This window comes from Mercenaria mercenaria, chromosome 4 (assembly GCF_021730395.1).
Source record: "Mercenaria mercenaria strain notata chromosome 4, MADL_Memer_1, whole genome shotgun sequence".
Lineage (NCBI taxonomy): Eukaryota > Metazoa > Mollusca > Bivalvia > Venerida > Veneridae > Mercenaria > Mercenaria mercenaria.
The window spans coordinates 66,016,035-66,030,232 of NC_069364.1; the positions used below are offsets into that span (position 1 = coordinate 66,016,035).

General features: G+C 34.8%; 2 protein-coding genes across 2 annotated transcripts in view; one reads left to right on the plus strand and one right to left on the minus strand.

The window, feature by feature from the left end:
* LOC123552020 (centrosomal protein 43-like) overlaps positions 1-7,169 on the minus strand; it is a 55,992-nt gene extending 48,823 nt beyond the window's left edge. Inside the window, exon 1 of the mRNA XM_053542248.1 lies at positions 7,076-7,169. Within this exon, the coding sequence (XP_053398223.1) occupies positions 7,076-7,156 (81 nt within the window). The 5' untranslated portion in view covers positions 7,157-7,169. The remainder of the gene's footprint in view (positions 1-7,075) is intronic.
* Positions 7,170-12,519: 5,350 nt separating this feature from the next.
* LOC123552943 (importin subunit alpha-1-like) overlaps positions 12,520-14,198 on the plus strand; it is a 45,415-nt gene continuing 43,736 nt past the window's right edge. The window contains exon 1 of the mRNA XM_053541564.1: positions 12,520-12,677. The gene's annotated coding sequence lies outside the window, so the exon portion shown is untranslated. The remainder of the gene's footprint in view (positions 12,678-14,198) is intronic.

Genomic DNA, 14,198 nt, shown 5'->3' on the forward strand with positions numbered 1-14,198 from the left:
AGACTAGGACTTTGCAGTATCATTTTGTCATGTTCATAGTTCAGGACATTTGCAACAGTCTCTATAGTGACATGGGGCAAAAATTTTCTTACAGAAAAGATTTCTTCTTTAAGCTTTTTTTACTGACAGAATCAAATCAAAAACAGAAGTATGAAATAAAACAAACCATAGGAACCCAGCTTTGGTCATGAATTATCTTCCCATTGAATGTCGGAAAATACTGAAAAAAAAATCTACTTTCAAGGGCAGATAATTCATGATCAAGCCTGGGTACCTATGATTTTTGATACATATTTTTGTTTTAAACTTGTTTCCCAGTCAGTACACAAAGTTTAAAGAAATTCTGCCTGTAGGAAATTTTTTGCCCTATATACATTATAGGCAACTGTGGCATTTCCCCTTAATATCAAGCCCTACCACAGAATATTATGCTAAAGATGCTGGGGTGACATTTTTCTATTTGTATGTACAGGACCCACACTGGGCTGAAAAAAGTTTGAGCCACTTTTACATTGTCCGTCGCAGGGAGGGTGTTGAAAAAAATTTGTAGTTTCCATTATTAAATGGTGATATTCTACCTATAGTTTGGGTCTTTTTTAAATGTAAATATCATGCGTACCTTTTAAGCTTAAGTTAAAATCTTGTGTTGGTTAACTGGGTAGAACCAACACTGGATTACATTTTCAAATTCACTCTCAACTTATAAAGACATAAATAATTGAAGATCATTACCTTTACAGGGGTTTTTTTTATTCTATAGCTGAGGCCGAATATCGGCCTCGTCCCCCAGCCGAGGATTTCCCCAACAGCCAAGGATTTCCCCTACCGCAGTCGAAATTCCCCTACGTCCGAAATTCCCCCCTCCAAAATCGTAAACAAAGCAATGGAGATTACTCCCAGCGATTTTCCCGACCGAATATCGGACCCGTTCACAATTGCAGACGGTCTTTCACAATTTTCAATGGATGTGAAAACCTTTAGAAATAGTAGAAAAATGTTAGAAGAGCGTTCAGTGGACCCGAGGTTCCGGTTTTGACCAGCGAAAATCGATAAAGACTCGTATCTGACCCGCACATAATATGCCGTGGGCGTCTGCTTGTTTCGCGGTAATACCCTTGAGACGTAACGAGTTCGAAAGCTCTGCCCTTTGTCAATCAAAATCCCAGTGAACTTCATACTGTTTGTCGACACCAGCGTAAGTATGACAGTAGGCGGAGCGTCGTATGTTAATTAACTACTGACAAATGTCAGTCACGTCACGCGCCGACTGACACATGGTGTTCATCCGTATGTAATATAGATGATTGATAAACAATGCAGCGTCAGATTATCGTGTTTGTACCTCTTGTTAATTAGCGGTAACAGCTTATGCTGTATTGTGTAATATGTGTCGTTAATTTAAAGTAATTATTTTATGTGCTTGATTCGATTAAATAAGCCGGTCGGCCGTTACGCAGATTTATTATCTTTGCCGAGGTATTTTGCTAGAGCAAAATAAAATATAAATGTTTTAAGTAATCAGATATTATAAGTATGGAATAGTTCTGGTGAAAAGATGAAATTTTATCAAGAATTTTTAATGTTTGCTTTCGTTTTTTTCATATTTGTCACACGTTTTCGCGATCGTGATTTTCGGACTTTTTTATCCTTTCTTACAAGATTTTCTAGTACAATTGAAATAAAAGGCCAACAAAAGTATGCATTTAATAATAATATGATGACTCTTGCAAAAGCAACTCTTATTTTAAAGCATTTTTTTTGTGAATAAAAGCATGTGACCTTTAAATATTCAATGATTTGAGCATTTCAACTCTCCCCACCCACCTTCTTACAATGATAAGCGAACATTAGTGCAAGTCCATCTGTTACTAAGTGACAGTGTGTATAGTTGCTAAAAGTTGCAAGAATATGTAATAAAAACATAGTTTTAAGTGTTTATCATGCATAATTGTAAATTCCCCCCGGAGTGAAAAAATCCCCCAAAACTGCTCGTGGCGCGCTATTTTCTTCCCCCAATGACAGGCTGGGGCCTCTTCCCCCAGTCGTAAAAAAAACCCCTGCTTTAGATTTTGCATGTTTATTAACAGCATCTTTTTTGAAAATAGCAGTTCCTGCTGTGAATGTGTTTGAATTTTGAATTCTTGTACAACGATCTTAGAACATCAATCCTGCTTCACTGTCAAATTGAAGCCAAGGATTTTTTACTTTCCAATAATCATTGAAATATCTAACTGGTGATTCTTAAGCAAATTTAGCTTTTTTTTTCAAGTGGTGTTTGACAAGAATCTTCAACTCTAAAAGAAGTCAAAAGTTTGACAAGTGGCGATTTGGACTAGTTCCATGCCGGTTTTATAGTCCAGGACATGGAAATCATATTTTTCACGCATTTTTTTATCAGACTAAAGAGAAAAAAACTGGAACAAACAAACACTTGACTCGTGTGTAATTAATTCCTCTAATATAGGGACGGCGATTGTCAATTTTAACAAAAAATTATGTTTGAAAAATCATCAAACAATTTATTGTTTTGCCGATTCGTTTATTAAGGGATTAAAATCATTTAATCAGTAGTAATCAAAACAAACTAGTAAATGCTTATTACTTACCCAGGAATTTATCCGATAATTAATTGCAAACTGCAAACCATGTGTCAAGATGTTTACACGCGTTATTTCACATAGATGCATAAAACGCAGGCTGCGTATCGGTATCGATTTTTCGCAACACGAATTGAAGGCAACTTATCTGAACCAGTCAAAATTCTAAAAAGGTCTCAATTGCCAATTGTGATTTTTATGAGCCACTTATATCGCAAATTCACCAACTGGCTCAAGTGGCAAACAACAGTGTGGGCCCTGCACAGCAATATTGTATTTCAAATTAACCAATAACTGTACTTAATCGATCAAAAGCTTAATATAAACAGAAATACCAAGGGTTTTTTTTACGACTGGGGGAAGAGGCCCCAGCCTGTCATTGGGGGAAGAAAATAGCGCGCCACGAGCAGTTTTGGGGGATTTTTTCACTCAGGGGGGAATTTACAATTATGCATGATAAACACTTAAAACTATGTTTTTATTACATATTCTTGCAACTTTTAGCAACTATACACACTGTCACTTAGCAACAGATGGACTTGCACTAATGTTCGCTTATCATTGTAAGAAGGTGGGTGGGGAGAGTTGAAATGCTCAAATCATTGAATATTTAAAGGTCACATGCTTTTATTCACAAAAAAAATGCTTTAAAATAAGAGTTGCTTTTGCAAGAGTCATCATATTATTATTAAATGCATACTTTTGTTGGCCTTTTATTTCAATTGTACTAGAAAATCTTGTAAGAAAGGATAAAAAAGTCCGAAAATCACGATCGCGAAAACGTGTGACAAATATGAAAAAAACGAAAGCAAACATTAAAAATTCTTGATAAAATTTCATCTTTTCACCAGAACTATTCCATACTTATAATATCTGATTACTTAAAACATTTATATTTTATTTTGCTCTAGCAAAATACCTCGGCAAAGATAATAAATCTGCGTAACGGCCGACCGGCTTATTTAATCGAATCAAGCACATAAAATAATTACTTTAAATTAACGACACATATTACACAATACAGCATAAGCTGTTACCGCTAATTAACAAGAGGTACAAACACGATAATCTGACGCTGCATTGTTTATCAATCATCTATATTACATACGGATGAACACCATGTGTCAGTCGGCGCGTGACGTGACTGACATTTGTCAGTAGTTAATTAACATACGACGCTCCGCCTACTGTCATACTTACGCTGGTGTCGACAAACAGTATGAAGTTCACTGGGATTTTGATTGACAAGGGGCAGAGCTTTCGAACTCGTTACGTCTCAAAGAGTATTACCGCGAAACAAGCAGACGCCCACGGCATATTATGTGCGGGTCAGATACGAGTCTTTATCGATTTTCGCTGGTCAAAACCGGAACCTCGGGTCCACTGAACGCTCTTCTAACATTTTTCTACTATTTCTAAAGGTTTTCACATCCATTGAAAATTGTGAAAGACCGTCTGCAATTGTGAACGGGTCCGATATTCGGTCGGGAAAATCGCTGGGAGTAATCTCCATTGCTTTGTTTACGATTTTGGAGGGGGGAATTTCGGACGTAGGGGAATTTCGACTGCGGTAGGGGAAATCCTTGGCTGTTGGGGAAATCCTCGGCTGGGGGACGAGGCCGATATTCGGCCTCAGCTATAGAATAAAAAAAAACCCTGAATACACACTAATATAGTGTAAAGTGACATTCATAATTTCGGGCACTAGGGTCGCTGTACGGTGCCATACCACACTTTCATTAATTTGCTTACAAGCCTGAGTAATTGTTTAAGTCACTGTCAGATTATTATATAAATGCAATGATTTACTGTAAAAATTAATCACTATTATAATCATTGTATTATATGTAGTTACTGTTACATATTCTTCTGCTGGGCAGAACTGAACCAATGGGGATATATGAGCCGTGCCATGAGAAAACCAACATACATTGGCATGGATCCAGACCAGTCTGCACATCCACCCAGTCTGGTCAGGATCCATGCTGTTCGCTTTCAAAGCCTATTGCAATTAGAGAAACCGTAAGTGAACAGCATGGATCCTGACCAGTCTGCGCGAATGCGCAGGCTGGTCTAGATCCATGCTGATCGCAAATGCACTATGTTGGTTTTCTCATGATGCAGCTCATATGGTGAAGTTGGTTTTGATTGCTTGTTTTCTTTTTTAAAATTTAATTAATCATTCAAGCGGCCTTGTGTTCACGATGTTGGTTAATTGTTGCACATATCCAAAAGCAATGGATATTGGGCTAGTAGAATTATTAAAACCAGATGAAAAGCAAAAGTTCGCAACTCTGGGCTATCCGCTATGTGTTCAATTAGTAAAAACATTTTCTTTCTGGGGGCTCTTCAAAAAAATTGCAATTAAAACAGCTCATTTGTTATTTCTTCAATATCAGCCAAAATTTACTGATCCGTTCAGTTGGCCATATATTGTTAAACGCGTTTGCAAATTAACTCTCCTTTGATGTGCCTGTAACTATGGAATGTTTGATTGAACGTCTAAATCATACGGGAACAGGGTTTTTTCCAGGACGGGAAGGGGCCCAGGCCTGTGATTTGGGGAAAAAATAGCTCGGTATTTGGGCAATGGGGAATAAAAAACTGATGTAAGGTCAATTTCTGGGGAAAACTGCATGATTTAAAAGAAATTTTCAGAGGGGAAGGAGCCTATTAATGGCCCCTATTACAGACGGGAAAAAAACCTCGGAAGGTGCTGTCTTAGACTGCATTAAGATTAAATCTCGACGTGTGAAAACTCGACAAATATTCTAAACAAAAGAAAGCTCAGTATAGATTTACATCTGCACCAAGATGAAGAGAAAAATGTATTCGAATAATTTCTGTTATTCATAATAAAATGTACTGCATCAACAATTTTACATAAATTATTATCACAGAAACCAATCACAAATGATAACTGCCTCAAAGTTGAAAAGCTTGGACTGTGACTGTAAATTTAATAAATTTCAGTTACGGCAGCGTGATGAAAATCGTTTCACATTACTATGCGCATAGTGTATCCCAGACTCACCAGTTTCGACGCACATAACAAGCAACATGGCCGCGCTTTTTCATTCAGTAACATACGTGACTCTATTAGATGTTGCATGTGCACTAACCTTTTATGCATTGAATCATACCAATAACATCTTATTCTACACAAATGACTGCCAGAAATCAAAAGGTAAACAACAACTAGTGTGGTCGGCCATACTTTTTCTAACACACCTATTTCGACGCATCTTACATGATACTTGTTACGAAGCTTTTGATTGGCTTAAATATTTGTGTAATCACTGTAAGTAATGTGCTACACCATAACTGTCATGGATGATGCAATAAAACTTGACACAAAAGCAGATGCAAGAAGATAATCAATATTAAGGACAAATGATATAAATAAATCTGAAAACATTTAAACATTCATGAACATAAGGGGCTAAGAAAATAAATAATCACTCTGCTTTTTTAATACACGCTGTCTGATGTTTTTTCTTTCATTTTTTCTGGACTGCAGTGTTTACAGAGGAATTTGGCACATTTTGTTTTATACAAAACTTTAGATGAACCCAGTGTTCGCAGCCTACGTGACAAGAAAAAAAATTGAAGTGTGTAGTAATGATCGCATTGATATAAAATGCGTACATCTTCCAAAACAGTGCATAAAATAGTGCGACTACATATGTCACATGGCAGTGATGTGACCTTGATAGCTCCAAAGTCGGCTGCAGACGTACAACAAAATTTCCAGTAACTTCTTTAATCTAAGCTTCCACAGGGACGTTTTTAAAATAGATGAAAATTTGCATTAGTAGAAACATTAAAATCATGTATAGGGTAAATGTAAGTTAGATAAATCTCTTCAAATCCTGAACTTTCCAACTTTTTTATCGGTAAAATTAATCATGATGTTTTCTGTCATTACACCGAGTACTTACGTCATCGGAAACCCCAAGTTAATCGAGAACGAGGTCAAAACAAAAATGGCGTCGAAATAGGTGTGCGTAAAATTACGTGGTGCGACGATACTGGAAGAAACCCAATTCCAAAAAGTACCACGAATTTTCAACTCGATAGTATACACGATATTCATTTTCTTTTTCATTCGTCTAACCGTAATGCGACGATAGCTCTGCTATAAATACCCACTTATTAAAAATCCTGTGCACATGCTGGTTTCGATTGGACTACCAAATTAAGTGAGATAGTGGCCCAACATGACATTGTTTTCTCATCATAGAGACAGTGTTTCATTTCATTCTAATGTAGATTGGGATAAGAACTCAGTCGTAACTCTTATTTCTGCTCGGACATGAGGGTGAATTTATTTTAGCTCTGCAGCACCCCACCCACCAAAATTAGCATGTCACAGCAAGTATGTAAACAGTGTTTAGCCATTTTGTGCAAGAATATATGATATGCAATTACTTCTTCAATGAATAAAATAAAAAGATATTAAAACGGTATGTTCTTACCCGAATTTTTCCCAAAACACCATTAGTTTCAAGAGTTTGAGCGACTAAATCTCTCAGCTCGGTGTCTTCGTCGGCGGACATGTTGGATTTTTCCAAAACAATGGATGTGCGCATGCTCGGCAGTAAATTACCCAAAGATATAAAAACACAGCTATTACGCAAAAACACACTATATTAGGCTAGCCTCTGCCACACGTTTATACTACATGTTAACGAGCTACTTTGACGCGCGATGTATAAAATTAGTAAAAGTTAGCAATCGCTGATTGGCTGAGTGTATATATCATATATTGATGTAAACGTCACGCAGAGCTTTCTTTTATTATTTGTTTGTGTCGGCTGCTATATCAAGATTTATTTCATTGTGCGATGGAATTTACAAAAACATTAGAGTTTTCCGTAAAAACCAAATATACATTGTCTTGCATTAATAAAGAAAGAAACACACATATACAGTTTTCTTAAACCAAAGAAGTATAAAATACATTTTTATAGCTCTTTGCTTAAACCCAACCAAGTTGAATGTGTTAGAAAAATAATTGATGGAGATACGTTAGTAATTTTACCCACTGGGTATGGACAGTCATTTATTTATGAATAAAATCTGGAAAGAAGATCCCTCGGAAGCACCGAGAACAAGGCAAACAGTGAAAATTGCAGACTCGGTTTGATTGAGGTTGTGCAGAAGATTTCAATAAGTTATACTTAAATACAATGATATTATCAATACTAGATACCTGCGTAGATAGAGAATGATTTATAGTAAGTTACCAGTAGATCTATACATGGAAAATAGATGACTGGAATTTTCTGCGCTTATCAGTTGTGTATTGTTTATCTTGTGACTGTCATAGTTGTAGGTTTAACATGTCATGTTTGTTAATTTAACGAATTTTCTGTGAGCATTCAGTACTAAGGTTTATTTTGTGCTACATTTCTCTCAGGGAAAGCCTGGCTATTTTTAGATTAGCATTTGCACGGTGGATCATGGTATTGATACAGAAATCTCTTTATAAATATTTTTTCATTTTCACTGGTAAAATTTTATTTTTATCTTAACTGAGAAAAACAAACATTTAATAATAATAATAATAATAAACTCTTTATCTAAAGAGGGTAAAACTCATTAAGTTTCTTACATAACATATAAATCCAATGAGGCCCTCTAACAAACACAAAACTATTTACACATACAAATAAACAAACAAAATATGGCACAGTCATTCCATAGAGCAGACTTGTAAATGATGATAAACGCATGTTAACATAGTGAATCTATATACTGTATTAACTAAAAGAAAGTTTTCAAGTAAATATTTAAATGAATTTACTGTGGTAGCATTTCTAATTGAGTAAGGTATGTCTTTCCAAATTTCTACAGCCATTAGTTTTAGGTCGAAGGTGTGTGTGTGTGTTTTGTTAATTAAATTAAGTGCCATTTCGTTTTGCCAAAAAAATGAGTTATTGGGAAAAAATGAACGCTTCATTTTAGTTTATCCCTGTACTCCCAATATCAAAGCTTCTTGTACTGTTTAATCACCCTTTTAATATGGCCTCTGCCTGATAACTCTTTGAAAGTATCTGTGATACGCAGGACCCTCTCTCTAAATTCTACTTTGTTTTGTTCTGTCTATTGTTTTCTCGTTTAAAACTCGTCAATTATTTTAACTGAGGACTGTAGATCAAAATCCAACACCAGACAAAACCTCCCACTCCCTGCAGAATTTGTCAAGGAAGGAGAAATTCCCTTTGATTTCTAATAAGAAATTTGAAATTAAAAAAAAAACAACAACATTTTTTTGAAACTGTATTTTCTTCACATAAGATATTGTATGATTCCAAACACTAGTTAAGACTATTATTTAAAACTGCTGTGAAAAGCTTGCAAAATCAACTTATTATAGTTAAACATAAATAATTTTTAGCGTCATTTATGTCCTGTATTTTATTAAAATTATCCCCTTTTTCCAAACATCTGGAAAAATGCCAAACTCAAGTATGGTATTACACAATTTACATATAATATGAAGCATAGACTGGCCACAGTCCTTGCATTTGCCAATCTGTCTTTTTTCTTATATTTATGTTAAGTTACTTCCTTTCGTAGTTAAAACGCGGTTAACTTCTTTTGCTGCCTAATGTTAGGACTGGGGGAAAAACGAACATTTACAGGGGATTTTATGAGAGTGAGGTTATAGTGACTGATGTTCAATACAGAATAGAACTTGAATTTGCAAATTGAAATCTGTGGGAAATCATTCAAATATATAAAAAATGAATTAATCCAAAGAAGTATAAAATATTATTTTTTATAGCTCTTTGATTAATCGAATAATTTAAGGTATTAGGCCGCTAATAGTAATGTTTACAAAATGGCATTTGCTTTGTATATTCTTACAGTTGACCGTGATTCGCACTGTGTTGCAAATTTTTAAAAACTTTTACCGTGCCGTTTTTTATAAATTTTGTGTAATTTATGGTATTTCCTCAAGCTCAAGTAGAGACAAATTTCAAAATGATGGCCTTTATCTATAGCGTTTGCAGAGAATTCATTATACCATTATTTCTATGAAAGAAACATCAAACTATTGGTAAACAATTATAAAACTTAAAATAAAACTGTCAATATCATTTTTCTAGGGTGCCTCAAGTTAACGGATTTAATGAGACAGAATTCTAACTCCCAACACCGTAAAATTAAGGTCGAATCCTGTGGGTCTGTTTTGAATTTTGCTCACTTCATTAAAAAAACCTTGGGGCAGAAGTAAAACCTACCTACATTTCTTCCACAATATGTAATCTAAAGAATGAAGGCAAAATGGAGAACTTTTACCGCATGTAACTCGGTATTTTTAAATATGTCTAACTCTACCCATTCTGTTTCAGAGGTAAATTTGCTTTGAACAGCAAGAAATCGCTTATCAAATGATTTTTTTTTTTTCAACTTTTGTACAATAAATCAATAACAAGTCTTGAAAGAAGTAAAAACTTGCTAGAAAAAAAGGAAAATAAAGAGAGAAAAATTGGTCCCAGTGGGGCTTGAACCTACGCCCCCATGAGAATTGCAGTCAAAGTAGGTTTATGGTAGGAATTGAATACTCTTCAAAAAGGAGGTACTCTATTATGGGCCTAATACCTTAAGTCTTTGCTTGTCCAATTTGAAATCACGTTATTTCGACTGATTCTAAATTACTTTCTAATATTTAGTATCACATTAATAATTAGCATTTTACAGAATGAAAATTTATTGACTGAAAATAAAAATATAATATAATAAACTTATTGTCAGATTAGCAACTAGATACTTTTTATAAGCATTATCAAAAATAAATGATAGAGGGGGTCGGGGTTGGAGGGGCGAACGTCTACAATTATGTCACTTTCACTAAATGGAAATTTTCATTTTACATTTCAATTTCTAATTTAAAACCAAGGACAAATATCAAACGTTAAATAGTCTCTCAATGCATTCAGATCTCATCTTAAATGTGGATCCCTTCATAATTCCGATTTACCGATAGCAGACTAAAATGTTTAGAAAAAAATCTCTAGTAATTTCATTAATAAAGACAGATTTAATAACTATCACAGCAGCAATATTTAAGTGCTGCGTGGCGGCTGTAAAAAGTCTACCGGTACTTAGATTCAGTTTTGTTATATTTTCTGGTCCTTTGAGATCATGGAGTCCATTCAACAGATGTGTAATAGAGTTCCGCTTAAGCCGCTGCTAGAGGGCATGAGAGGTGTTGCATATTTCATTACCTCTTATGAACAGACTCAATCAAACCGAGTCTGCTATAGTAAAGTAAAGTTCTTGGGTAGTCGACGAATGTCCCCACCTGGAATGGATGGAACAACTTATTTCCAGCCGAGCCCACGGCAGGTGTCAAGCTGAATTTGTCAAGGAGGGAGAAATTCCCTTTGATTTCTAATGAGAAGGTTGAAATTGAAAAAAAAAACAACATTTTTTTTGAAACTGTATTTTCTGCACATAAGATATTGTAAGATTCCAAACACCAGATAAGACTATTATTTAAAACTGCTGGGAAAAGCTTGCAAAATCAGGGGGCATGTGAGGTGTTGCACATTTCATTACCTCTTATGAACAGACTCAATCAAACCGAGTCTGCTATAGTAAAGTAAAGTAAAGTAAAGTAAAGTAAAGTTTCTTGGGTAGTCGACGAAAGTCCCCACCTGGAATGGACGGAACAACTTATTTCCAGCCGAGGCCACGGCATGTGTCATTTTTACCTCCCCGACATCCAGTCTAGACTGATACTGCTGGAAACAGTACCAATTTAAGAGCTCACCCAGTACTGAACACTACTCGGGATATCAGCTGCGAACGTGAATTGAACCCGGACCACTGGCATTGTAGTCCAACCTGCTAACCACTGCGCCACTGATTCCCTTAATATAATTCTTTTTGGTTTCATTCTATGCTCCCAAAGAATCTTTTTAAGGATATTATTCTTTTCCTTTCACTACATTATTTGTTCCAAAGGTACCAATAAGATTTTGGATCAGAGCCTTTTGTACAATTTATTTCTTTATCTATTTTTGATTATCTTATCATGAAAAGTTTTGAACATTTTATTTATCTTTTTCTTATAGTTTTGACTACATGTAATTAACATATCATTGTTCTTGCATATATGAATTTCTCGCACTTATTCTTGACGGATTTTTTTTACATTACTCATCAAACCAAGGTTTTGTTACCCTTTTTATTCCCCGCAGTGAAAGTGGGAGGGAGATATAATAATGCCGTAAATTAACCAATGTGTCTGTCTGTCCCTCTGCTATCACACTTTTTGGCACATTGAAGGGAATATAATGAAACATTATACAATGATAGAAGGCATAAGAGGAAGTGCAGAGCACAAAAAAACATAATTATATCTTGAATTAGTTTTGCTTTTGACTTTTCCCCATATTTTACCTATTCTTTGTGCGAAATCTAACGTTCAAACTGCTAAAGGGAATGAAATTTAGCATAATCTAATGATAGATAGAAATTAGAGGAACTGCAAGGACCATCTATATAACTACCTAAAATAAGCTTCGAATGATAATAAGCTAAGCTAAGCTAAGCTAAGTTGATGACATATTTGGCATAGCCATTTTACAATATGGCCCACTAGTTGCAGAATCCTTTCAATTACTGAACTGATTACCATGGTTAAGAAATAGGTTGTAATGACTGGATTTGTTTTCTTAATTACTGATTTAATCTGCGTTCCACTAAAAACACCACGGTGGGTGATATGACTGTCTCTTGGGCTGCTCTTAAACATCTTTTGTGTATTTTCTTAGCTTTGTGGTGAATAAAACAAGCACCTGCACAATGCCGATGCAAAGTTAGTTTGTGAAATAGATGTTATCTAGGTATACTATTAAAATGTTCACTATTTTACAGGACGGTCACAACACTTTTTTGAAAAATCATGAAATTATTTGATAAAAAATACAATTAAATTCCGTTGCTATGACACCAGCCAATAAAAAATTTCCTTATGTTTAAAATTATCCAATCAAACCTGAGGTCAGGAAAGGTCACAAAGCAGCTGCAAATTTGAATTTCGACGGAGCACACGAATTGGTAAATTTAGTTTTATTAATGTATAAATGATCTTGTATCTTATTGCATTTGTTATGGTTCGTTAAATGTAATAATTTAATGCATTATAAAACATATTGTTCTTCAATAAAAATGGTGTTTGCACTTTTGGCTGTGTGGTTTATTTTTCCGTCCTCGACCTCGTTTTCCACGTTCGCGTATGTGCCTCTTTCTCGTAATTCCGAGCCTTCTCATTGATCCGAGCCTTTGGAAAATTTGCACTTGCAGCTATTCCCTGTTTCTAAATTTTATGTATGTTGTAAAAAAAAATATGACTGATAAACAAAAGAAAATAGAATTACTTGCATTAAACAGGTCGGAGACTTCCCCTGGATTGAGAGACATTCTCTCAATCTAAACATTGTCTCTCGTTCGAAAGACAAAATGTCTTTTAATCGAAAGACTCAAATTAGCTTAAGCAATGAAAATCATTGAACGAGTAATTAAAACTCTATTTTTATAATGCGCAAATGTATTTCAAATATAGAAAATTATCTTTCTTATATCAAATTTTCAAAATCAAAATTATTTTGGGAATTTTGTTTAAGCATTATAATGCTTAAGCAAACTTCTATGACAATGTGTTTCTTGTGAAGTTTACTTGAAATAACAAGTTGTTTCAATGAATAAATAATGCGACTGTAATGAAATGATTGTTTTAATAATGATTTCATGTTTTTTCAACACTGAAGCTAAATACAGTCTTTCGATTGAAAGACATTTTGTCTTTCAAACGAGAGACAGTGTTTAGATCTAGAGACTGTCTCTCAATCCAGGGGAAGTCTCCGACCTGTTAAAATAGAAATATACACAACAGAAAATTATGGCATCTCAAATCATTGGGGTAATATATTACATTCTTACAGAAAACAGAAAGCACTTATTTTAAAACTTTTTTGTCCGCTAACACATTAATATATCTGTTCTTAATTTTAACAAAGAACTTTTCAAAAAAGCCTTAATTTTTCAGAGCTAGCAGTGATTTTTTTCAGTTTTGGGGGAAGGGGGTCGGTGCCCTTTGGAGGGGGAAAAATACAACGTAAAACTAAGAAAAAGGGGAATTTATCATTTGTGTTGAAATAAACTATAGTTTCAAGTTTATTGATAAATTCAGGGCCCATAAGAGCATGTGACATGACATATAACACAATGTAGCATATCAATACCAGATAACCAAATAAATTTTTCAAATGTGGAGGATAAGACAACCATTAGACTACCAAAATTTACAACAGACATTAGGTCCCTTCTTGAACAAATCGGTGAGTGGTTGTTTTTATTTTATTTCTGTCAAATTCTGTCATTTGCAGTCACTGTTACATTTGACCTGTCACAATAAAAACAAACTGTAAAAAACAATGTATGCATTGGACTAGTCCCTTCCCAAAGCATAAAATCAAACCCTGACTGACTAGAAGATGGAAAACTCAACACTACCCAACCAAACAAATAGAACGAAATCATTTACAGACTAACGTTCAACAGCATTGTTGTGCAGAATAA